The sequence below is a fragment of the Rhinoraja longicauda genome, chromosome 2, assembly GCF_053455715.1.
Source record: "Rhinoraja longicauda isolate Sanriku21f chromosome 2, sRhiLon1.1, whole genome shotgun sequence".
NCBI classification, from domain to species: domain Eukaryota; kingdom Metazoa; phylum Chordata; class Chondrichthyes; order Rajiformes; family Arhynchobatidae; genus Rhinoraja; species Rhinoraja longicauda.
The window spans coordinates 18,819,408-18,846,670 of NC_135954.1; the positions used below are offsets into that span (position 1 = coordinate 18,819,408).

The 27,263-nt window shown below is 43.9% G+C and overlaps 1 protein-coding gene and 1 pseudogene across 1 annotated transcript; one reads left to right on the forward strand and one right to left on the reverse strand.

The window, feature by feature from the left end:
• Positions 1 to 9,988: 9,988 nt before the first annotated feature.
• Positions 9,989 to 10,507, reverse strand: LOC144601454 (RNA-binding protein 8A pseudogene; annotated as a pseudogene).
• Positions 10,508 to 11,565: 1,058 nt separating this feature from the next.
• On the forward strand, positions 11,566 to 26,644 carry LOC144601463 (neuroligin-4, Y-linked-like). Its single transcript, XM_078413607.1, has 6 exons — positions 11,566 to 11,620; positions 15,888 to 15,979; positions 18,407 to 18,553; positions 21,847 to 21,957; positions 23,664 to 24,319; positions 26,455 to 26,644. The coding sequence occupies exons 1-6, from the start codon at positions 11,566 to 11,568 to the stop codon at positions 26,642 to 26,644; spliced, it is 1,251 nt and encodes a 416-aa protein (XP_078269733.1).
• Positions 26,645 to 27,263: the final 619 nt, after the last annotated feature.

Sequence of the window (27,263 nt, forward strand, 5' to 3'; positions counted from 1 at the left end):
AACAATAGGTTGCTTTTGGTGAGATAACTCTGTTAGAAGGCACGGAATTGGGACCGTTCTATCATTTAATGAGGCCCTTTTCCAGGATGCATTTGCTGCGCCACAATTGGACCGAAGTCTATTTATTGTAAGTATGACGTGGTTCAAAATTAGAATATCGTGCTGGTTACAGACAAGCACTTCAGTTCAATCAATTTTCCAACATTCCCTTCAGTTTCACTCCCTGCAACTATGTGTAAACTCCCTGGATGAAGCAATGATAATTATTCAAAAGTAAGATTAGAATTCCATTTTGCAATGTGCATCATGATAAACCAATCCAGTGGCAATTTGAAGAGTTGCAGAAGGATATAGAGATGTGGTGTTATCTTATTGAAAAACCCATTACCCTGCCTCCCACTTTGCAGCCTCCTTGATCTTGAGCTCATCTGGAGGTTTGCTGCTATAAAAACTAGAATAAAGTCGCATTTTTGTATTTGTTGGTTTGGTTGAGCATTACCTGGAAAATAAAGTCTTCGTACATTTCCTAACCTTTATAGTTTGTCTCTCTCTATATATTACTCACCAGTTCTTCAACCCTCTGAGATATCTGTAAGCCCTTCAACTTGGGAATCTCGTCCATCTCCATTTATAATCGTACAACCAAAGACACAAAGTGCCAGAGTAACGCAGTGGGTCAGGCAGCATCTCTGGAGAACAGGGACAGGTGACATTCGAGCCTGGACACTTTGAAACGTCACTTATTTGAAACCTTAAGAAACATTTAGACAAGTACATGGATATGACAGGTTTAGAGGGATATGGCCCAAATGCAGGCAGGTAGGACTAGTGTAGATGGGACATATTGGCCGGTGTGGGCAAATTGGGCCGAAAAGCCTGTTTCCACATTATAAGACTCTATAACTCCTTCCATGTTCTCCAGAGATGCTGCCTGACCCACTGAGTTACTGCAGCACTTTGTGTCTTTTTTTTGTAATCAAGCATCTGCAGTTCTTTGCTTCTACCTAATCACACAACCACTAGTTGCTATGCTTTTGACGGGTAGGACTTTAAGGAATGGAATTTTTTCTGCCCAAAATCTTTCCTTTCCTGTAGCATTTCTGCTCTGAAGTGCATTTTGAAAAAATACATGTTTGACCTTGGGACACATTACTGTATTAAAGATGCTACGTAAGTGCAAGGTATTTTATTGCATGTGTTACAGGTTCTTTAGGTGAAGATGCAATGGAGTCAGTTATTTTCGAGTACACTGACTGGGAGAATCCATCAGAGTTTTCCAGAAGGCAGGGCTTGTCACAACTGTATACCGATATGGAATTTTGTGCTCCTGCGTTTGGATCTGCTCAGAGGCACAAAATGATGGCCAGGTGAGGAGCTCACTAACGATGGCCAGGTACCAGTGTCCTGATGACTGGTGTAAGAGGTTTGAATCACCTAATTTGTATGCTCCATCAGCTATGGAGATCCTCTAGCCAGATGATTAAGAGAGAAAGAACAAAGATAACCTTACCTTATTTGAGTTATGTTTCTTCAAAACCTTTTCTCAACACATTATCGACTTAACAGGGGCAAAACCAACTCTTCTACATTGGGTCAAATACTTGTATCGTGATTAGTGAGTGGTTTATGAATGTGATAGAGACAGAAACTAAGGAACAATGAATCTTTTTCCCCAGAGTGGGAAGTGTCCAACACTAGAGGGAGTAGCTGTAATGTGGGAGGGGGGAACGTTTAATGGAGATGTGCAGGACAAGTGTTTTACACGGAGTGGTCTCAGGGCCGTTTTTACAGCATTATGGGCCCCCGGGCAAAGCAGTGTACTGGGGCCCCTACCGTTACTCTCCCCCACCCCCCTTTCCCTACCAGCCCCCCCCCTGTCGTGCCGGCGAAAAGCACTTACCGAAAAGCACTTAGCGATGGACTTAGGGTGCTACATTGTTGCAAAAAGCACTTACAGATCGCTGAGAAGCACTTAGGGACCGAAAATGTTGCGAAAAAAGCACTTATTGAACCTACATTTTTAAAGTAGTATTTATTTATTGCAAGTCACTTAACATACACAGATCAGCATGGGGCCCCTATGCTCGTGGGCCCCCGGGCAAGTGCCCATCAGGCCCATGCGTTAAGACTGCCCTGAGTGGTCTGCCAAGGGTGGTGGTAGAGACAGATACGATAGTGGAGTTTAAATTACTTTTGGATAGGCACATGGAAACGCAGGGGATAAGGGGATATGGATCATATACAGGCAGATGGGATCAGTGTAACTTGACATCATATCGGCACAAACATTGTGGGCCGAAGAGCTGTGTTGTACTGTTCTATGTTCCATGCTAAGAGTCTTGCCTCTGAGGCTGCCCCATCATTCATTATCATTTGGATCTGCATCTCTGATTATTCTCCTACTCAATATCGCCAGATACCCAGAATTAGCAAAACTCTATTAATCATAATTATGTTTGCCTCAGTTGACACTTTAGAAGGTGGGAGGTGTTCAAAATGTCCACCATCTGTCTTTCTGGGTTGTCTTCAGGAGTTGAATACCTGGATTTGTTGAGCATCCCACCTCATGGAATGTTCTGACAATTTGTTGTGTTGTCACATATAATGTCCCTGTAAAATTGCAACAAGCAAGAATGTAATTGTTCTGGTCCATGTGCATTCTGACAATTAAACACTCTTGAATATTCTAGTTATGGCCACTTGCACACTCTTGACTTCCTTCCTCTCTTCACTCACAGACTAACTTTTCCCTTTCAATGAATTGAGATGGAAAATCAACTACAATGTTTCTCTTGGCAGAACAAACTTGTGAGTGCTTTGGATACACCTGTTCCCATTGCTTATGTCCTAAGTCCTGAACTCCTCCATCAAGCTTTCTGCTCACCTATAGCCTTTAACCCAGTCCTTAAAACAAACCTCTTGGGCAGCTCTTATGGTGTTCTGTTCTAATGTCCCAATTTTTGACAAAGTAGACTGCACTTGGAATGTTTTTATCACATTAAACATGTTTTAAAATGCAAGCTCCAATAATGGAATTACAGTATATCGAATTCTACAGTACAGTGACTGGGGTGATGTTAATGATCCCATTTCACCCATTTGCTTCATCTCATCATATTATTGATTATTTCAATCATCTTATTCTTCGATTTTTATTTCCCCCTCAAGCATTTCTTGAGTGGAGGGTTCCACTTTCTTGTTGATGTCTGAGTAAACAAGTTGTGCTTTAAGGACAGCACAACATTAACCACTGTGCCTAGAAGGCTGGACTTAAAGGGAGAGCAATGTTGCTGAAACTGTGTAAAACCCCATCCTGATGGCATGCAGTTTGCAGTGTATACTTCTGGATGCTGCAGGGTGGGTTTTGACACAGCAGGATGTTTAGTTTAATTTAGTTTTTAGTTTAGAGATACAGCGCAGAAACAGGCCCTTCATGGCCACCGAGTCCATGCTGGCCGGCGATCACCCCATACGCCAGCGCTATCCTACATACTCGGGACAATTTTACCGAAGCCAATTAACCTACAAGCCCGCAAGTCTTTGGAATGTGGGAGGAAATTATAGCACCCACGCAGTCATGGGGAGAACATACAAACTTCGTACAGACAGCATCTGTAGTCAGGATCAAACCCGGGCCTCTAGTGCTGTAAGGCAGCAACTACCCTGCGCCACCATGCTGCCCCTAATGTGAAGTGCATTGCTTCTACAAGTTAAATCAGAAGACCTAGGAGCAGAATTAGACCATTCAGCCCATGGAGTCCACCCCACTTACTAAGATTCCAAGGGTTTATTTATGAAAGTGATAAACTAGTCTGGTATTCTGTGAATTGTAAATATTTAAGTTATGAGTTGATTGATTTTCGGAGTTTGAAAGAAATTGATTGGATTGTGGGATACCTTTTCAGCTGACCGGGGAAGTCAGGATAATGACATTAAGCCAGGCCATTCAGATAAGATATTAGAAATCATGTTACACATTGTGGTGTAAGTTTTGCATTCTCAAATGTAAATAATGGTAAGCATAGTTTACTTGTGTAGAAAGGAACTGCAGATGCTGGTTTAAACTGAAGATAGACTCAAAAGGCTGGAGTAACTCAGCGGGTCAGACAGTATCTCTGGAGAAAAGGAATAGATGACGTTTCGAGTCGAAAGAAGGGTCTTGACCCAAAACGTCACCTATTCCTTTTCTCCAGAGATGCTGTCTGACCCACTGAGTTACAATACAATACAATACAATACAATACAATACAATACAATATATCTTTATTGTCATTGTACAGGGGTACAACGAGATTGGGAATGCGCCTCCCATACGATGCAATAATTTAATTAGCTAGTCAGTATTAATTTAAACAACCCAACGAAACAAATTGTAACAGTTTTAAAACAGAATAAAGTGCAAGTAGATCTGTGCCGGATCACTGTGCGATGTGACCATCCGGCTCAGCAGGACCGGTTCATAGCAGCTATGGCCCTGGGGATGAAGCTGTTCCTGAGTCTGGAGGTGCGGGCGTAGAAAGGCCTTGTATCGTCTGCCCGATGGAAGGAGTTCGAACAGACTGTTGCAGGGGTGTGAAGAGTCTTTGTGTCTAGCTTTTTGTGTCTATCTTTAGCTAGAGTTTACTTGAAGGATTTAAACCTTTGAAACCTATCTCAGATCTAACAGGTTACCCTTCATGCTAAGATCTTGACCACCAGTTCTAGATTCTGCAACCAAGGTTAATGGATTCCCAGCATTAGGTTGCCAAGACCCTTATGTATTCTCTATGCTTCACTAAGATCATCTCTTAGTTACATAGAAACATAGAAACATAGAAAATAGGTGCAGGAGTAGGCCATTCGGCCCTTCGAGCCTGCACCGCCATTCAATATGATCATGGCTGATCATTCAGCTCAGTAGCCTGTACCTGCCTTCTCTCCATACCCCCTGATCCCTTTAGCAAAAAGGGCCACATCTAACTCCCTCTTAAATATAGCCAATGAACTGGCCTCAACTACCTTCTGTGGCAGAGAATTCCACAGACTCACCACTCTCTGTGTGAAGAAATGTTTTCTCATCTCGGTCCTAAAAGACTTCCCCCTTATCCTTAAGCTGTGACCCCTGGTTCTGGACTCCCCCAACATCGGGAACAATTTTCCCGCATCTAGCCTCTCCAACCCCTTAAGAATTTTATATGTTTCTATAAGATCCCCCCTCAGTCTTCTAAATTCCAGCGAGTACAAGCCCAGTCTATCTAGTCTTTCCTCATATGAAAGTCCCGCCATCCCAGGGATCAATCTGGTGAACCTTCTCTGTACTCCCTCTAAGGCAAGAACATCTTTCCTCAGGTTAGGAGACCAAAACTGCACACAATACTCCAGGTGCGGTCTCACCAAGGCCCTGTACAACTGCAGCAGAACCTCCCTGCTCCTAAACTCAAATCCTTTAGTTCTTTAAATTGGGAAGTATAAGCCAGGCCAACAAAGGTTTGGCTCATGGGAAAATACCACTGTGCAAGGAAACAGTCCGTTGAGGCTTTAAGATCCTTTTAAAACAACAACATCCATCCATGATGGGATCAAAACTTTTCACTATGGACTTTTCACTTGTTTAGTTAACTGGCATTTGATCTTCCACGTGATATTTTCTCATGCTCTTATACACTTTTAATTTGAGTTGTAAAAACGGAAAATACAACAAAATGAGATTATTTTCTTTATTTAGAAATGCCAGCAGGACATATGTCTACCAGTTTTCATACCCCTCGAGAATGCCAAACCTCATCTGGCCGGAGTGGATCGGTGCACTTCATACAGAAGAACTCCCGTTTCTCTTTGGCAGACCTTTCTCCACACTGCAGTCGTACAACCAACAGGAGAAGCAATTGAGCCAGGCCATGATGAAATACTGGTCCAACTTTGCAAAAACAGGGTAAGTCAACTAAGCAAATGTAGACAGAAGGAAGACACCCAGCAAAAGGGGGGGGGGGGGGGGGGGGGGTAGGGCAGCAAGAGGGTTCAGTTCAGATTAGTTTATTGTCACATGTACCGGTGTACAGAGAAAAACTTTTGTTGCATGCTAACCAGTCAGCAGAAAAGATAATACATAATTACAATGTAATCATGTATCATGATTACATGATACATGGTGTTTGTCCGATGTTGATGATGGTGGCATGGGCAGGATTCAATTGTTCAAGGGCAGGACAGCTGGTAGAGCCACTGCCTTACTGTGCCAGAGTCCTGGGTTTGATCCTGACCTTAACTACTGCCTGTGTGCACATTCTCACCTTGACTACATGGATTTTCCCCATGGCTGCATCGGTTTCCTTCCATAATCCCAAAAGAGGTAAAGGTTGGGAGCTTCTAGTAAGTGGTAAAATCTGGGAGGAGTTGATGGGAATGTGGAGAATTTAAAAAAAAAGATTTGAGGGGCGGCACGGTGGCGCAGCAGTAGAGTTGCTGCCTGACAGCACTTGCCACGCCAGAGACCAGGGTTCGATCCCGACTACGGGTGCTGTCTATACGGAGTTTGTACGTTCTCCCCGTGATCGCGTGGGTTTGCTCCGAGATCTTCGGTTTCTTCCCACACTCCAAAGACATGTAGGTTTGTAGGTTAATTGGCTTGGTGTATATTTAAATTTTCCCTAGTGTGTAGGATAGTGTTAATGTGCAGGGATCGCTGGTCGGCACGGACTCGGTGGGCCGAAGAGCCTGTTTCCGTGCTATAAATCTAAAAACTAAAACTAAAATTACTGTAGGATTAGGGTAAATGGATGGTTGATGGTCTGTACAGACTCCATGGGCCTCAGCTGTGCCCTCTTATGACTCAATGACTGCATGGTTGTGAGGTCATTCAACACACGATAGGGGTGGATATAACAAAGTAAAGCTCCCAGATAAGAAACAATTTATTTCTTCCATCATTTGATAATGAAAATTCCAATTAGTAAAGTTCCCACATGATTAGCATTGTGTGTGTCCTACAAATTAGGATACCTCTGAAGGATTTGACTTTCAGCAATGCACTACAACCTTAACAAGTGGTTGAATATGGACCACTAATCACAGATCCCTTTCAGATGATTTGGTGAAATCATCCAACGTAAATGTTCACACAACTTGTAATGATCCAGAAATGTCTTGGTGACACTAGAAATCCTCTTGGATACCGTTGTGAGTGGAATCATATGGCACACTGGCGCAATGGGTATCATCATGGTGTCGTGAGTAGAGCTGCTTGAGACCCAGTTCAATCCTGACCTCGGGTCCTGTCCGTGTGGAGTTTGCACGTTCTCCATCTGACCTCATGGGTTCCATCCGGGCGCTCCGGTTTCCTCCCACACTCTCAACACGTGCAGGTTTATAGGTTAATTGGCCTCTGTAAAATTGCCCCTAATGTGGAGCGAGTGGGCGAGACAGTGGAATAACATAGAACTGATGTGAATGGGTGATCAATCCAATGGGTCGTATGATGACTCGGTGGGCCATCAGTAGCTGGGCCAAATCTGAATCCCAATAGAATACCAGCAAGGAAAGGTGGCACCGTTATTAAGCAGTGCCGTGGAAATGAGGCAGAGCCATCAACCATTTATCCCAGACTGCGACACGTTTTCACATATTTCAGATGCGCAGGACACCTCTGGTGGCACAGGCAAGACATCCAAAGATAGTTCCGAAGCCAGGAAGATCCATCTGAGTCGACAATCCCACAATCCTGGTGTAAATATCCAGGCCAACCACATCTGAATTCTGAACATCTGATATTAAAAATTTACAGTAGATAAAAGACTTACACTTATACAATGACCACCATGACCCCAGACCAAATTATAGCCAATGATTTGGCTGAAGTGGAGCGATTGTAAAATCAAACTCCCACCCAGTAATTTTTTTAAAAAACCCCAAAACTGCATTTGTTGTAAATTTTAATTAAAAACCCTGAATACTGGAAATACTCTGTAGTATAAGAAAATAACTGCAGATGCTGGTACAAATCGAAGGTATTTATTCACAAAATGCTGGAGTAACTCAACAGGTCAGGCAGCATCTCGGGAGAGAAGGAATGGGTGACGTTTTGGGTCGAGACCCTTCTTCAGTCTGAAGAAGGGTCTCGACCTGAAACGTCACCCATTCCTTCTCTCCCGAGATGCTGCCTGACCTGCTGAGTTACTCCAGCATTTTGTGAATAAATACCTTCGACTGGAAATACTCAACAGGTCAGGCAGCATCTGTGGAGAGGGAAAGGGTTATCTTTTTATGTCAATGATTGTTCAGATATGTGATTTCTATTCGAGGATTTCTGCTTTCATTTCAAGCTCCCACGTGTTGTTTTAATAAAGCACGAGAATTGTGGCAGTTGCAATAATCCTTGTTCTGTTTTTCATTTGCAATAGAAACCCGAACTATCCCGAGTCAGTCCCTATTATCTGGCCAGAGCACAGCACTGAGAAGTATTATATGGATCTGAATGTGAACCTAGTTCAAGAATCAGTGGGAAAAAACCTCAGAGCGAAGTAAGACTGCAGTCTCCGCATGTCTTCCTTATAATGAACTTTTCCAAATATGGAGGACACCTATTGAATTCTCAAATTTGTTCCCAACAGGCAGTTTGCAATGTGGAATGAGCTGATCTCAAAGATGGTCTCCAGAAATATCAACTGTCTTGAGGACAAAATCCCACCGCAGAATGGGACCGTTCCAGAGATAACAGCTCCCACTGTCACAGTTCAACAAGGACAAATGAAAGGTACAAGGGCAACATGTAAATGCATGAAGTAACATGGAAATATGGACTCATGGTCAGCAAACAAAAACAGATCACCTGGCCATTCCCTCGTTGCTCTCCATGCATCTTGTGTCCATTATTAAGGGGTTGGACACGTTAGAGGCAGGAAACATGTTCCCAATGTTGGGGGAGTCCAGAACCATGGGCCACAGTTTAAGAATAAGGGGTAGGCCATTTAGAACGGAGATGAGGAAAAACTTTTTCAGTCAGAGAGTTGTAAACCTGTGGAATTCTCTGCCTCAGAAGGCAGTGGAGGCCAATTCTCTGAATGCATTCAAGAGAGAGCTAGATAGAGCTCTTAAAGATAGCGGAGTCAGGGAAGTATGGGGAGAAGGCAGGGAGAAGGGGTACTGATTGAGAATGATCAGCCATGATCATATTGATTGGCGGTGCTGGCTCGAAGGGCCGAATGGCCTCCTCCTGCACCTATTGTCTATTGTCTATTGTCAAAACACAGCATTGCAATAAACTTCTACCTCACTACATTTCATGGACCGTTAACAACTTGGGATGTCCAGGGATTGAGAAAGTTGCTGCGCAAGTGAAACCTATCTTCTCACAAATTGATTGTCCTTGTCATTCGGCATGGATGAACAATCTACAGCTAAATGAATGGCACAAGAGTCTTGCAGATGCTGGAGAAAAAAAAGGTGCAGGGGTAGGGGTGGACATGATTAAAATTAAAAACCGCAATCACCTTTGGAATATCTTATGTCATATCCACACATAACATCACTGATGTGATTTTCTAAATGATGTTAAATATCCTCAGTGGGACAAACAGAACAAAATGAGGTATCTGACTGTCCAACAGTGATTGTTCTGACGTTTTCTATTCACTTATCACGTTTTATTCTGAATAGTTAAAGGCCTGGGTAGAGTGGGTGAATAGTGAACGGCCTGGATAGAGTGGATGCAGTGCCGGATTAACCTAGTAGCAAAAGTAGCACATGCTATGGGCCCTGCATTTTCGAGGGCCCCGCACTAAATGCTTCTTCAGACTGAAGATTTTGTTTTTAACTAAAATACTTTATTTCTGAGCGTTGTTTTGCACAAGCCAATCTTACCCTTCCCTCCCCACCATCTTCCCAGCCCCACTGAGATTAAACGGGTCCTGTAACGCACGACACAGTTTGGGCATGGCGCTCTGCGGGCGTGTCTCGGTCCCCGGCGCTGTGCGGGCCGCTCCGTCCCACCGGTCGCACCGCACTCCGTCCCAACTCAGTGACGTTTCCGGTCCAGGCTCCGGCTTCTCCTACGGCCACTCCGCCTCTTGCTCCTAGGGGGCCCCCTGATGAAGCTCCAGTCCACGCTGATGGGCTGCCTGGCCAGCTCTGACCCGTTCAAACCCACCATGGCTGCCTGCGCCTCCTTGTAGGTCTCGTACTCCACCAGAGCGTAGTCCTTGAGGTAGCCAGTGCGCCGGGCCAGGTTGAGGTGCAGGTTCTTGATCTCACCGTACTCTGCAAACTTGTCGTGGATGTCCTCCTCGGTGGCTTCCTCGTGGACCCCGGTCACAAATAGGATCCACCCCTTCACCGAGCGTTGAGGGCCTGGCTCGTCGCCATCTTGATCCATGGAGTCGTAGTCTTCTCGCAGCCTGGATCGAGCGCCTTCCTCGGAGCCAAATCCGCCCCCCTTCCTCTTCTTCGCCTTCGCCTTCAGTTTGTGGATACTTTCGTCACCCTCGTCGTCCATGGCGAAGTCCTCGCCACCTGTCTCATGGAGGTCCAGCAGAAGGTGGGTGATGTTTCAACCTCCGTTACGCGGTGCCCGGGCCTACACTGTTCTGTCCTCCGGAAGGTAGGCACAGATTTTAACCAGCATCTGCATTTTTTTCCTACCTACACTGCCTGGGCCTACAGCGTCTGGGCCTACAGCAACCCCCGGGCCAATACGGGATAAGGACGGTACAAGACAATTGAGCCCAAAATATAGGATGTCCCGGCTAATACGGGACAGTTGGCACCCCTAACCTCCGGACACTGTAGGCCCGGGCGCCGCCTAACAGAGGTTGCGTAGCAACCCGCCTCCTGGCCCGGGTGGCCGCCATTGGTGGAGCGGGGGCACGTGACCGCTTGCTGGGTGAGGTCATGTGGGGCGGTGATGTCACCTTGTCCCGTATTTGGGAGTGAGGAAGTTGGCAACCCTAGCTACAGGCCCCGCACTAGCTTAATCCGGCCCTGAGTGGATGTGGAGAGGGTGTTTCCTCCAGTGGGAGAGTCTAGGACCAGAGGTCATAGCCTCAGAATTAAAGGACGTTCCTTTAGGAAGGAGATGAGGAGGAATTTCTTTATTCGAAGGGTGGTGAATCTGTGGAATTCATTGCCACAGAAGTCTGTGGAGGTCGTCAATTAATATTTTTAAGGTAGAGATAGAAAGATTCTTGATTAGTACAGATGTCAGGGGTTAAGTCAGAAAAATGGGGTTAAGAGGGAGAGATAGATCAGCCATGATTGAATGGCGGAGTAAACTTGATGGGTCGAATGGCCAAATTCTGCTTCAATCACTTATGAACTTATGAACTTAAATTTCGACATCGCTTCTATGTCACTGGGCTCCCCAATAACAAAGAATGATTAATATAGGGAAGAAGGAAAAAATAATAGAAGCAACCTCATGCAGTCTACAATATTATTTCAAGAATATCACAAAAAAGTGGTTGGATTATTATTATCCTCATGTGGTTCATTGACTAACTGGCCAATTGGCAATTTACCTACACGTCTGTCAGAAGATGGGTGTATTGGCAAAGATACGAGCTAATCAATGAAGCTCTGATCTTCTGACCTCCCACCATGCCTATCAAACCAATCTTTCACTGTGACTTCACTGGGAACTTGGAATCTCTCAGTTTGTGCCATCGGACAGTCATCCATCGAGGCTGCACCAAGATTTTCTGGGTCACTTGGGTGTGGAATGCAATGCTGGGCGGGTGAGCTGGAGGGAACTTACTCTCTGGTTCAATCTGTGATAGTTTGGGTGGGCGTGGGGCAGAGGGAGAAGGTGTGATCTCAATAGCAACTCTCAAAAGGTTGGTGAATACTTGAAAACAGCTATTATCTTGGGGTCAAGGCCTTATTAAAGGCCAATCCCATTAAACAAGTGAGAGGTTTATTTAAAAGGAACCCACTTATAAAATACATATGAGGCAAGTTAAGAGTTATTTCTTGTGCAGGAACCTTACATTCCACCCTGCGGCTTTATAATTATTTTGCTGTGCTGATTAAGTCCTGAAAAGAAGGAACTCTTGTTCCTGTTGCACTTTACAGAAATATGAATCTTGAATCACCCTGATTAAAAGCAAAGGAGATTACTTGATCTGTCAATTCAGTGTACAGTACCTTACATCAGCTGCAATCACAGTCTTGTATTATGTTGCAGGTGACATTCATCTAAATGTTCATGTTTCATTGTGCGTCCTTACACAACATGTATCTAACGTTTTATTCATTTCTACTTTCAAGTGCTCAATTAATGCAACCAAGTTTCTCTGACGTCAACTGCCACGTCACATAAAATGTTAATTTCATGCGCGGCTAGATCAATAAAGAAAAAAAATGTACATGGTTTTAATATAAATATCCTATTTTTACATGTTTTCTCTTCATACCCAGAAAGAAAATTAATGAATATGAAAGTTACTGCATACAAATCATATTTTTAACAAAGACTGCATGCTGTCTATGAAAATATGGTATTTACAATGATTAAAATAGTCTATGGCTACTATGGTTCCAGTTTCATTCCTAGATGCCATACATTCTAACATACTATTGCATAAATGAAATGCATTAAATTTCATGCCACACTTTACAAATGCTCAGTTCATAAGTTCATAAGTGATAGGAGCAGAATTAGGCTATTCGGCCCATCAAATCTACTCCACTATTCAAACATGGCTGATCTATCATCACCTCTTAACCCCATTCTCCTTCTTTCTCCCCATAATCCCTGACCCCCCTTACTGAACAAGAATCTATCTATCTCTACCTTAAAAATATCCATTGACTTGGCCTCCACAGCGTTCTGTTTTATATTATACTAGACCAAGTGGACCTGTTGGACCCAAACCTCTCCTGCATTGGTGCAGCACCCTCTCCCCCCCCCCCTCCCCCTCCCCCTCCCCCATCCCCCTCTCTCCCTCTCCCTCTCACCCACTCTCCCCCTCTCCCCTCCTCCCCTCTCACCCTCCCCCTTTCCCCCTCCTTCCCCCTTCCTCCCCCTCCTCCCCTCCTCCCCCTCCCCCTCCCCTCCCTCCCCCCTTCGCCTCCCTCCCACTCCATCCCCCTCAACCCCCCTTATCCTCCCTCCCCCTCCCTCCCTTGGAGATAGATTTAAACTTTAAAATGTGAATAACTTTAAAAATATAACACCAATTTCAATGAAACTTCTTCCATTAGCACCAAAGGGACGACGGTGAGTAAGGTGGGCCTAAAATTGTTGCGCTATCGTGTTGGCTGTAGTTCAGGAACAAATAAACAAACAAACAAACAAATGAACGAGAATTTTAGTATATAAATTCCATCTTGTATTAAATCAAATCTCTGGAGACAAAGGACAATTGAAACCATGCTGAAGGTCCGGTTAACCAGTCTGTAGTCTGCACACTTGTCATGTCATCGTGGCTAAACACCTGACGGTGCAGCACACCCTCGGTCCTGCAATAGGAGAACAATCTAGATAATGTACAAGTCTTTGAAGCAGAATTTATGTTGATAATTTTTAGACAGGGCCAAGAGTGTTATCTACTGAATTAAGACTGATTCCAACAGAATTCTCGGGTCATTCAACAGATCTATTTGACGTTATTATGCAAAAGATAGTTCACTCAATTTTTAGACAATAGACAATAGACAATAGGTGCAGGAGGAGGCCATTCGGCCCTTCGAGCCAGCACCACCATTCAATGTGATCATAGACAATAGACAATAGGTGCAGGAGTAGGCCATTCAGCCCTTCGAGCCAGCACCGCCATTCAATGCGATCATGGCTGATCACTCTCAATCAGTACCGCGTTCCTGCCTTCTCCCCATACCCCCTCACTCCGCTATCCTTAAGAGCTCTATCCAGCTCTCTCTTGAAAGCATCCAACGAACTGGCCTCCACTGCCTTCTGAGGCAGAGAATTCCACACCTTCACCACTCTCTGACTGAAAACGTTCTTCCTCATCTCCGTTCTAAATGGCCTACCCCTTATTCTTAAACTGTGGCCCCTTGTTCTGGACTCCCCCAACATTGGGAACATGTTTCCTGCCTCTAATGTGTCCAATCCCCTAATTATCTTATATGTTTCAATAAGATCCCCCCTCATCCTTCTAAATTCCAGTGTATACAAGCCTAATTGCTCCAGCCTTTCCACATACGACAGTCCCGCCATTCCGGGAATTAACCTAGTGAACCTACGCTGCATGCCCTCAATAGCAAGAATATCCTTCCTCAAATTTGGAGACCAAAACTGCACACAGTACTCCAGGTGCGGTCTCACCAGGGCCCGGTACAACTGTAGAAGGACCTCTTTGCTCCTATACTCAACTCCTCTTGTTATGAAGGCCAACATTCCATTGGCTTTCTTCACTGCCTGCTGCACCTGCATGCTTCCTTTCAGTGACTGATGCACAAGGACACCCAGATCTCGTTCAAAATCCCCTCTTCCTAACTTGACACCATTCAGATAATAATCTGCCTTTCTATTCTTACTTCCAAAGTGAATAACCTCACACTTATCTACATCCAAAATGGCGGCGCTGCCATAGCAGCTGCGGCTTACCTGCGGTCCATTTGTCTTTGTGTTTTTGTTGTTTTTTTGTCTTAATTGTAGTTGTGATGTCGTGTTTTTGTGTTTGTGTACTATGTGTGTATGTGGGGGGGAGGGAGGGAACTGTAAAATTGTAAATATGTGTCCCTTCCGAACGGAGACCCGACCTTTGTTTTCTGGGCCGTGTCTCCGTTCCTGCTGCGGCCTACCATCGGCCCAACTCCTGGAGCTGTCGGCCTCCAGGGCTCCGGTTCGCTAAGCCCGCGGACCGGACTTACCATCACCGGAGCCGGCCGTCTTCGGAGGCTGCGGGAGCGGCTGCGACTCGCCTTAGGCTCGGGCCGCGTGGATGCCGACATCGGGAGCTCCGGCAGCGGCAGCGGGTTCGCCCGCCCCAGATCGCGGGGCTTGGGTCGAGGACATTTCACCGTCCGGCGCGGCCTAAAATATGCCGCGGGATATTTCTCTGCTGGGCGGGGGCTTCAATGTCGGGAGCCACGACCGCCCCGACGTGCAGCAACAGCAGCAGCGTGTTCGCCCGCCCCGGATCGGACTTATCATCGGCGGAGCCGGCTGTCTTCGGAGGCTGCGGGAGCAGCTGCGACTCGCCTTAGGCTCGGGCCGCTGCGGACCGTCCGGCGCGGCCTGCATCCACAACAACCTGACTGCGGGAGAAGACGGCAGGAGAAGGGAAAGACATTGTGGCCTTCCATCGCAGTGAGGAGAGGACTGGAGGAGACTCACTGTGATGGATGTTTCTTTGATGGATGTTTCTTTTTTTTTTGTGTGTTTTTGGGGTTGTGTAATTTTAATGCCTATTTAATGCTTTTATTGTTGGACTGTGGGTGACTGAATTTCGTCCAATATTGGATGACAAATAAAGCTATCTTGAATCTTGAATCTTGAATTAAACTGCATCTGCCATGTATCCGCCCATTCACACAACCTGTCCAAGTCACCCTGCAGCCTTATTGCATCTTCCTCACAATTCACACTACCCCCCAGCTTAGTACCATGGCTGATCATTCTCAATCAGTACCCCGTTCCTGCCTTCTACCCCTAAAGCCCCCGACTCTGCTATTCTTAAGAGCTCTATCTAGCTCTCTCTTGAATGCATTCAGAGAATTGGCCTCCACTGCCTTCTGAGGCAGAGAATTCCACAGATTCACAAATCTCTGACTGAAAAAGTTTTTCCTCATCTCCGTTCTAAATGGCCTACCCCTTATTCTTAAACTGTGGCCCCTTGTTCTGGACTCCCCCAACATTGGGAACATGTTTCCTGCCTCTAACGTTTTTCTCATGCACACTGCTATTGACAAGTATTTACAGTAGATATTTACAGTAGTTCTCATTGTTTCTTAAGGTTTCATCAGTGAAGACTTCCTGGGAGGATTCCTGCAGATTTTCTTAGGTATACCTTATGCATCCCCACCAGTTGGAGAGTTACGTTTCAAGGTAAGTCTTTGCGCTGGGCAGTGACATTGCAGACTCCATATCGTTCCGTTGAGAATTAGAAAAGAGAGTCTGAAGAAACTGGATTTCCATAAGGATGTCCTGCTAGGAACTATATGTGGGTCTAATGCAGGAAGAGAGAGAAAATCAGTCAGAAATTCCATCTGGATGATCATGACGCTCTTCAAAACATCAGCAGTGAATGAATAATTATTTTCTGGGTTTTTCAGCTCAGCACAAGGACAGCAAAGTTACAGGGCTTAAGTATAAGACAGTTACTCACTAATAATATATTTGGGAATAAATTCCCTTTCCAAAAAGCAGTTAGACTGCGGAATTCAACTCAACCAGAAGATGTTGGTTAAAATGCTTAGATGCATTTAAAGGAATGCTGGATATTCATAGGTGAGGGAAAGAAATAGAGGAACCTACTGGAAGGTTGACGAAGTATGGTATTATGTGAAGCATAAATATTAAATAGAACTTACATGATCAAATGGTTTGACTCCATGTCGTAAATCAGACATGATTCTATGCTATATAAACAAATAAGCCAAGGGTTTTAACTTAGTCTGGTTTAGAGAAACTGCAGAAACAGGCCCTTCGGCCCACCGAGTCCGCACCGACCAGCAATCACCGCACATGCTTCAAGTTAAGAATCCTTCAACTTATCAAGAATGCTTCAAGAAATCATTGGAAATCTGCTTCTGGGTAATAGACTTGAAGTCTGTCGAACTGGTCTTGTCTCCATAACTTGTCTATTTGAACTTTCTTTGCATTTCCTTATTGATTAATTGATAGTTTGCTTATGAATTATGGCATCTATTCTCCTATAAACTAAAAAATGCATTATCATTCAAAGTCTTCCACCTTCTGCATCCCAACCATATTTTAACTCTTTCCGCTGTTTTCGTCTCCCTATCTCCATGAAATCTCCCATTCCTACAATTGTCCAACTTTTCCACATCTCCTTTGTCTCTTCATTATTGGCAATGTTGCCTTCAGCTGCTGGTACCTTGGTTTTACAATATACTCCCTAAATCTACCTATTTCCCTAGCTTTCTCTTTCCTTAGGATTTTCCTTGAAAGTAACCCGTTTGATCAAACTTTTGGTCACCTATCCTAATGTTTCCTGGCATTCTTTGTTTGATAACAATCTGCACCTCTTATTAAAAGCGACAGAGTTGCAGCTGAGCCCAATGGTTCACAGGCTCATTCGTAGAGTTATAGAGCTGTCTGGCACAGAAACAGGCCCTTTGGCCCACTTTGACCATGTGTCCATGTTGGCATACTGTGCTAATCCCATTTGCCTGCATTTGGCCCTTAGCCCTCTAAACCCTCCCTTTCCATATATGTGTCCAAATACCTTCTAAAAGTTGTAATTGTATCCATTTCTCTGGCAGCTCATCCTGATACGGACTACCCTCTGACTGACAAGTTTGCCTCTGAGGGCCCTCTTAAATCTCTCCCCTCTCTCCTCAAGCCGATGCCCTCTAGTTTTAGAATGCTCTATCTAGGAGAAAGAACAACTTTGAGTGTTTGCTTTATCCAGGCCCCTCATGATCTTGTACGTCTCAATAAGGTCGCCCTCAACCTCCTACATCCAAAGGAAAAACTCCCTGTCTATCCAACCTCTCTATAATTCAAGCCAACAAATCTTGGTCACACCCTGGTGAAGATAGACACACAAAGCTGAAGTAACAGCGGGACAGGCAGCATCTCTGGAGAGAAGGAATGGGTGACGTTTCGGGTCGAGACCCTTCTTCAGTCCCGAAACGTCACCCATTCCTTCTCTCCAGAGATGCTGCCTGTCCCGCTGAGTTACTCCAGCTTTGTGTGTCTATCTTCAGTTTAAACCAGCATCAGCAGTTCCTTCTTACACCCTGGTGAATCTCTTCTGCACCCTTTCTAGCTTTAATGCCATCCAGTTGTGCTACCAGAAATGCAAAGAGTACTCCTAGTGTGATCTCACCAATGTATTAGCTGCACATATGTATTAGATGTACAGCTGCATCCTGATGTCCCAACTTTTGTACTCAATATCCTTCTTAATGAAGGCAAGCATGGCAAATGCCTTTTTCACCACACTGTCCACATGTCCATCTAACACTTTCAGGGAATCATGCACTTGTGCTCCCAGATCTTTCACAGTCTCCTTATCAATACCAATATGAACTTCCAAACTCAGATACCTTCTATCACAAAAGTCATCTTGTAATCTCACCCATCCCTGACACTACCACAGCCACCTACATTTGAAACTCATTCCAATGCTTTGGAGTCATCCTGATTCTGCCATTGCAATGCCATCCTTTCCAGCCTCCTGTCCTTCAGCTCATTCCAAACTCCATTGCTTCTATCCCGTCAGATACTATTATTGATGAGGTTTTGTGAGGTTTCTACTTTTCATCATGGTCTTTCGTGTGTTAGCCCCCAAAGGAGGCCAGCTCATGGAGTGGAACACTGGATGCAACACATCTAAGAGCTGCCTGCCCTCAGTCTCTCAATGATCTACCAAGAGGAATCAACCACACAAGTGAGGACTGCCTCTACCTAAATGTCTATGCACCAATCAGGGTAAGAATGACTCAACAATTCATTTTGCCTTACATTTTATCTCTTGTCTTTATCAGTTGTCTTTAGGAACATTATGGTCTTACTATTGATGTTGTAAATGTGTGATTTTGCTACTCCAAGCACCACAATTTCCCACTGCAGGAAGTCTTAACTTATATTGTCAGTGGGAGCTTTGCTGGATGTTTCCCATAGATCAAGGGTGCGAAACAGTTTTGTCTCTGTCAGAAAGCTAGAATTCAAACCTCACTGCAGAGATCTGAGCACGTAATCTAAGCTGACATTCCAGTGCAAAATGGAGAACAGGGGTGGCACAGTGGCACAGCGGTAGAGTTGCTGCCTTGCAGTGCTAGAAGCCCGGTTTGATCCTGATTACGGATGCTGTCTGTACGGAGTTTCTGCGTTCTCAGTGAGTGCGTGGGTTTTCTCCGAGTGCTCTGGTTTCCTCCTAAACTCCAAAGACATACAGGTTTGTAGATTAATTGCCTTATGTAAAGTTGTAAATTCACCTTAGTGCAAGGGTTCCCAACCTGGGGTAAATCTACCCCCCAGGGGGTAAATTTCACCTACCCAAGGGGTAAATTTGAACAAAATAATAATGTTAAAAACAGTATTTATAAATTTCCCCTTTGTCGATTGCTTTATTATGGTAGAAGTGTAAACTCAAATTACTGAACAAAACAGCGTGGGGGTAAATTTACTTTAGAAAAGTTGTCAGGGGTAAACGGGGCGAAAAAAGTTGGGAACCCTTGCCTTAGTGTGTGGGATAGTGCTAGTGTGATGATCACTGGTCGTCGTGGACTCGATGGGCCTAATGGCCTGTTTCCGTGCAGATTCTCTAAAGCTAATCTCTAAATTCTAAAACACTTGAACAGTGCTACCTTTTAGGTGAGGCATTCAATCAAAACCCACATTTAGCCCCTACTCTAACCATTATGCGGGAGTAAAATATCCCATTTCAAAGAATTCTCCCAGTGTCCTCGTCAGCATGCATGTCCTAACTGACATTACAAAACAATCTGGTTATCATCATCTTGCACTCAGATGAATTACCATATTTTATACAGTACCACAGGGCCGACACTACTTGTTGGCTGTGTTACATTTCGGGTGTCCTGAAGTGAAGTAAGGCATCTTATGAATGTTGAGATTTTCAAAACAGGAAACGTAAGGCTAAAGTTAACTCTGGGGAAAGACAAAGATGAAAGGAGGTTACAGTGACATTGATCAGTGATCTTTTATTTCAACTCCACAAGTAAGCATTGTGTCATGAGAATATAAAAATGCTGCAGGTGCCATGACTCTGGGTTTTCTCAGAGTGTTTAGCAGTTGTGCACTGTCAAGACCTTCAATAAACTGACTTGTTTGATAGACCACTGATCCACTGCTGTTTTATTTTGAGCTATACCCATACCCTGTATCTGGCTTTACTCAGATAGGCACAGACACAAAATTAAGCAACACATAGATGAGTGAATTTGAATCTCAAATTGAGACTCTGCATCACAAAATACTTGATTTGTTTGTGAATGCATCAAATCTGTCTGCTCTCACAATCTGTCCAGAGTTCCCATTTCGTAGCTCACTCATTAATACATTTGTCACCGACCTCCCACGCCACATATCATGTGCACGGGCAAGACTTTAGGTGGATCTTGTGAATAAAATGAAATATTATGTAATGATTAATATTATAGGATCCCTTTACAATCCTAAAAACATCATTGTCACAAATTAATTGAGGTTAGAATGTAGCATACTCCTGAAGGAGATTGAGGCAGAGTTGGTCTGTTCATGGACTCAATGTTTGGAACTCACGGCCGCGGTGGTGCAGTGGTAGAGATGCTGCCTTACAGCGCTTGCAGCGCGGGACACCCGGGTTCAATCCCGACTACTGGTGCTGTCTGTATGGAGTTTGTACGTTCTCCTCCGTGACCGCGTGGGTTTTCTCCGAGATCTTCGGTTTCCTCCCACACTCCAAAGACGTACAGGTATGTAGGTTAATTGGCTTGTTGTATGTGTAAATTGTCCAAAGAGTGTGTAGGATAGTGTTAATTCACGGGGAATACTGCTCGGTGGGCCTGTTTCCACATTGTATGTCTAAACTAAACTAAACTAAAGTCATTTACCTGGCTCAAGATATGGAAAAAGCAGGGAAAATGTTGGGGGAGTCCAGAGCCAGGGATCACAATTTAAGAATAAGGGCTAAGCCATTTGGGACTGAGATGAAGGAAAACTCTTTCACCCAGAGAGTTGTGAATCTGTGGAATTCTCTGCCACAGAAGGCAGTGGAGGCCAATTCATTGGTTGTCTTCAAGAGAGAGTTAGATATAGCTCTTAGGGCTAACAGAATCAAAGGATGTGGGAAAAAAATAGGAACGGGGTACTGATTTTAGATGATTAGCCATGATCATATTGAATGGTGGTGCTGGCTCGAAGGGCCCAATGGCCTACTCCTGCACCTATTTTCTATTGTTCTATGTTTCTATGATATGATAGTTGATCAATTTCTCAGCAGTCTTAATTCCTTGTTGACAGCAATGCAATGTATTTAATATATGGATTAACTGGAAAGGTGAAAGGGGGTTGAATCACTGTATTAGCCTAAACGTATTCCTCAGGTTCCTATTAAATCTTTCCCCTCTCACCTGGTTCATGATTCCCCTACTCTGGGCAAGATATTTCTGTGCATCTACCCAATCTATTCCTCTCATGATTTTTTTCAACTCTATAAGATTACCCCGCATCCTCCTGCGCTCCAAGGAATAGAATCCTAGCCTGCTCAACATCTCTCTATAGCTCAGGCCCTCCAGTCCTGGCAACATCCTCGTAAATCTTCTCTGAACCCTTTCCAGCTTGACAACATCTTTCCTATAACATGATACCCAGAACAGAACATAATACTCTAAACGCAGCCTAACCAACATCTTATATAACTGCAGATTACCTCCCAACTTCTGTACTCAATACTCTGACTGATGAAGGCCAATGTGCCAAAAGCATTAGAAACCCTTCCAAGAAACAGTCATCAATACTTTCCATGAAAAAAATACGTGACTTAGTTTTAATCTGAAATTCAAAAGAACAAGATTTATCTATTTATCAAACAGAAACCAAGAATGAAACTCAATTATCTAGTTTGTTTAATTTTTTTTGAAGGCGTGGAAAATGTTCATGTTAAAAATTTGAATAACTGATGATTGCGGAAATTGTTTGGTATCATTTATGTTGAAATTAGGTAGCTGGTTATTTGCATTGCAGGTTTTATTACTAAATGTATTATTTTTTGTTGACAGACAAGCAATAGTTCTCTGTCTCTCCCAGTGATGGTTCACATTCACCATGGTTCCCTGCAATGTGGAGCAGCTGGGGCGTATGACATGAAGAATCTTGCTGCCTATGGACAGGTAACCAGAGTGCAAGTGTTCAACAATACATGAATGTAAGACAAAGAGAGGCTCATTTCCTTGGACTCGTCTTGATCAAGGTTGGAAATACTCTTAATACCATGTTAATGCTTCTACGCACATTTATTTCTCACTTAGTTTAGTTTAGAAATACAGCATGGAAACAGGTCTTTCAGCCCATCGAATCCATGCCAACCATCGATCAACAGTTCACACTAGTTCTCTGTTATCCCGCTTTCTCATGCACTCACTACACACAACCTTGGACGAAAATTGTTTGGACTTCGCTGTACTAATCCCCTCATCGTGGAATTGTACTTTTCCCCTTATCATGTATCTATACACTGTAAATGTCTCCATTATAATCATGTACTGTCTTTCCGCTAACTGGATAGCATGCAACAAAAGCTTTTCACTGTACCTCGGTACACATGGCAATAAACTAAATTGAACTTTACAGAGGCCAATTAATCTACAAATCTGCACATTTTGGATGTGGGAGGAAACCGGAGCACCCGGAGGAAACCCATGAGGTAGCAGGGAGAACATGCAAACTCCACACAGACACCTAAAGTCAGGATCTAGCCCAGGTCTCTGGTGCTGCGAGGCAGCAACTCTACCAATGGTGTCACTGTGCCGCCCTAATACAACGTAAATGCATGGGACACAAGTCATGCTGACTGGCACTAATAACACTAATGACACTAATATTACTATTGTACCTAATCACTTTTCTGCAAAATAAGGTTGATGATACAGAAACAGTGTTGATCCCTTTGGAGAACCATGTCTAAAAGCAGTGGAAAGATTTACAGGCGTAATTACCAGCCCGACACTTTACAATATGAGTGCTGCATTTATGTCTACAACTACCTTTACAGCAGCAAACAGAGTTGTTCATTCCTCACACTTTCGTGTTTGATGGGTTCCCACGCCTGGCATGGCAAAGTATGATGCGGTATCGCGCCCACAAATCAATTTGTATGTCAACTCAGAATCAATTTGTATGTCAAACTCAGAGTTGATGCTTTTGCCTCCTGTTGGAACTATCTGTAACAGGGTTCAAAGAGGTTAACAATATAGAGCATCTTATTGTTTTCAGATTTTATTCGCTTAATGAACAGATCTTCTTTGTGTTCGTGTCAAAGACAGCAGCAGTGGAGATTCAGTTGAGGTCAAATATCTCAAAGCTCAGCAATAAATTCCATGAAAAGTAATTCACAGTGAGCAAAGTTCCTGATAAGCATTGACAGAGATGCTGCCTGACCCGCTGAGTTACTGCAGCATTTTCTTTCTGTCTTTGGTATAAACCAGCATCAGCAGTTCCTTTTTATTACTTCCTGATAGGCATGGGCGTTAGAATTAGAAGATACATTAAAACACTGCGACTTATTCGGATCCCTCATTCATGTGGAGTTGCAAGGAAATGCAGATGCTGGAATCTTGCACAGAACACAAAGTGCTGGAGTAACTCTGCAGTCTGGAGATGCATCCCGACCCAAAACGTCTCCTGTCCATGTCCTCCAGAGATGCAACCTGACTAGCTGAGTTACTCCAGCACTTTCTGTTCCACCCTCATTCACAGTGACCTTGGTATGTGTTTCTTGCTTCAGAATAGTAAAAAGAAATCTATGCAATAGCCAATTGCTATTTACGGGTTTGATCAGACAGTTCTGTGCTTTGATTCAATGAATTTAACTTTTCAGGTTGTGGTGGTGGAGTTCAACTACCGCCTTGGACCACTTGGTTTCCTTACCACGCTGGATGTGAATGCCCCTGGCAACCTTGGTTTCTTGGACATGTCCAAAGGGCTTCAATGGATAAGAGGCAACATCCAGAGCTTTGGAGGAGATCCGACCCGTGTTACATTATTCGGCCATGGGGCTGGAGGGTTAGCAGTGAATTATCTTCTACTGTCACCCCTAACCAGAGGTCTCTTCCATAGAGCCATCTCCAGCAGTGGGAATGCTTTGGTGACAGGTTCCTTGGCAAAGCGCAATGACAATTATTCTGACCCTCTTGTTGCCACGCAAGAACTGGCCAAAGCGCTGGGTTGTCCAACTGATAATAATGCAAAGATGGTGGACTGCCTCCGAACAAAACCAGTGGAATCTCTTCTCGATGCCCCAGTGCCTATGTCAAAATATGGAATCAAGTTTGCTCCGATCATCGATGGTGTCTTCTTACAGGAGTCACCTTGGGATTCACTTCTAAAAGGAAACTACATGAAAATTCCTTATATTATAGGACTCACCAATGATGAGGAAGGAGCTGAGCTCGCTAATCTTTTGGGTAATGATAATGGAATTTCCACAGAGACTTATCACAAAATGATGCTGGGATATTCCAGTGCACATTTCCGGTACGTACAATTTTGGTCCTTTATTTTTGTTGATTTTTTTCAACCCTAATTTACTTCCCACTGAAGCTGCCAAGTCTGAATCTTATCGGGATATTGTTTGATGAAATCATTGCATCATGCAGCAAAAAACAGGCCATTCGGCCCTTCATGTCCATGCTGCCATCAAGCACCCCTCTCTGTACTAATCCCATTTATAGGTCCTCGGTCTGCAATCTTCTATGCATTGGTGATTCAAGCGCTTGTCTAGAGGTTGATAAAATGTTGAAAGTCTGCCTCCTTCATCCCATCAGGTAGTGTATTCCAGGTCTAAATGATCAATTCTTTCTCAGATCCCCTCTAAAACTGCTGCACTTTATTTTTAATTTGTATCCTTTGGTTTTAGATACCTCTGTTATGGGGAACATTTTCTTGCTATCTGCTCTATCAATACTCCATGTAATATTATGTTCATTAACCAGGTATCCCATCATCCTCCTCCTCCGCTCCATGGAAAACAAACTCAGCCTATCCAGTCTGAAACCTCACAAATGAAATACTCGATCCCAGGAAACATCCTGGTGAATCCACTCTGCATTCTGTTCAATGCAATCAGATTGTTTCCAACAATCAAAACCAAAACCATACACACCAATCCAGTGGTGGCCTGACCAATGTTTTATAAACGTCACTCATTCCTTCTCTCCCGAGATGCTGCCTGACCTGCTGAGTTACTCCAGCATTTTGTGAATAAATCGATTTGTACCATAACTTTTCTGCTCTTATATTCTAGACCTCAGCTAATAAGGCAAATATCTCAAGTGCTCTTTTCACCACCTTAGTCACACACTGCCTTGGTTGTACCAGGGACTTCGGGATTTGCTTTGTTTTTTCACTATATTGTTTTTTTTACTTATTGAACTTTTTAATGATGTATTATCTATTGAGTACTATGCTTACAAACTCCTTGTGCTGTTGCAACTAAGAGTTTCATTGTTGTGTTTCGGTACATATGACAAGGAAACACTCTAGATTCTTGACTCTTCAGGGCTCCTTGGACAAGTATGTGAAAGGTCTCTCGGTGGAGACATAAAACTACAGATGCCGGAATCCTGAGCAAAAAAAACCAGTGCTGGAAGTCAGTGGGTCAGGCAGCATCTGTGGAGGGAATGGTCAGGCATTTGTGGAGAGAATGGACAGGCACGGTTTCGGATCAGGAAACTTCTTCAGAATGATGGTGTCATGGCTGATCCGTTGAGTTCCTTCAGTACTTTACTTTGCTCAACGTCCCTCCGTTGCTCAGCAGTTCCTCTGGCCCACCATTCATTGTTTCTATCCTTGTTTTATTATTCCTCCCAAAATACATTGCTGCACACTTTTTAAGAGTAAGTCCAAACTGCCATTGCTTTGGCTATTTTACCAAATGATTTATATCATCCTGTACCCTGAAACTATTCTTATCACTATCAGCAACGCCACCAATTTTCACATCATCTACAAACTTACTAACCAAACTTCCGAAGGGGTCCTCAAACATTGCATCAGCAAGATATCTATACATTAAAAATCTCGTTTGTCGGTTTGTTTGTTCCTGAACTACAGCCAAAACGGTACATGATAGCGCGACAATTTTAGGCCCACCTTACTCACCATCGTCCCTTTGGTGCTAATAGACCACAATAGGTGCAGGAGTAGGCCATTCAGCCCTTCGAGCCAGCACCACCATTCAATGTGATCATGGCTGATCATTCTCAATCAGTACCCCGTTCCTGCCTTCTTCCCATACCCTCTAATGGAAGAAGTTTCATTGAAATAGGTGTTATATTTTTTAAGTTATTCACATTTTAAATCTATCTCCTAGGGAGGGAAGGGGGAGGAGGAAGGGAGGGGGGAGGAGGAGGGGAGGAGGGAAGGGGGGAGGGAGGGGGAGAGGGGCGGGGGGGGAGGAGAGGGTGGTGCACCAGTGCAGGATAGGTTTTGGGCCCAACGAGTCCACTTGGTCTCATTTAGATTAAAGATAGGAAGGGATGAAAGGATAGGATGGGAAAGGGAATCATAGTTATTCTAGTTTTAGTGCTTCCAAATGCAATGTAAATCAAACCTATCTGAAAGCAGTAATATTTTAAAATATATATAACTCCACGTGTGATTTCCTACAGTTATAATCCAGCCCAGATGGCAGATGTCATTGACTATTCTTATAGAGACTTCAATCGTCCAAATGACCCAAAAGCTCTCAGAGATGGCTTCAGAGACCTGGTTCAGGACCACAAGTGGTTAGCGCCAAGTTACCAATTAACAGACCAACATTCAACCAGGGCAGACACCTTTCTGTACATCTACAGGTAACGTACTCCATAGTGGTAAAATTGCTTGAACTATCCCATATTTATATGCAGTACCTGATATTTTTGAAAGGCCCATACATAATTTGTGTTTTGCATTAAGATAAAAATATATTGAAAATTCTATGGCTATGTATAAGTTCATTTCCTACTGTAATTCTTTTCACCGCACTTTCTCTTCTTGACTGTCGCTTGTGTATGTGTCATTTAGGTCAATGGTAGTACCGTATGAATAGGTTTATACATTTAAAATACAATCTAAAATTTGAGCATATGATCTAAAATCTACAATCTAGAATTTGAGCAATATAATCCCAATCTTATCATATCATATCATTTCATATATATACAGCCGGAAACAGGCCTTTTCGGCCCTCCAAGTCCGTGCCGCCCAGTGATCCCCGTACATTAACACTATCCTACACCCACTAGGGACAATTTTTACATTTACCCAGCCAATTAACCTACATACCTGTACGTCTTTGGAGTGTGGGAGGAAACCGAAGATCTCGGAGAAAACCCACGCAGGTCACGGGGAGAACGTACAAACTCCTTACAGTACAGCACCCATAGTCAGGATCGAACCTGAGTCTCCGGCGCTGCATTCGCTGTAAAGCAGCAAC

Excerpts from the sequence above, each read along its gene's own strand:
- LOC144601463 (XM_078413607.1), top strand. The coding sequence starts at position 11,566 with ATGCCTATCAAACCAATCTTTCACTGTGACTTCACTGGGAACTTGGAA. Across the intron at positions 11,621-15,887 it reads TGGGAACTTGGAATCTCTCA|GTTTCATCAGTGAAGACTTC; the intron begins GTTTGTGCCATC and ends TTGTTTCTTAAG. Across the intron at positions 18,554-21,846 it reads ATGTCTATGCACCAATCAGG|ACAAGCAATAGTTCTCTGTC; the intron begins GTAAGAATGACT and ends TTTTGTTGACAG.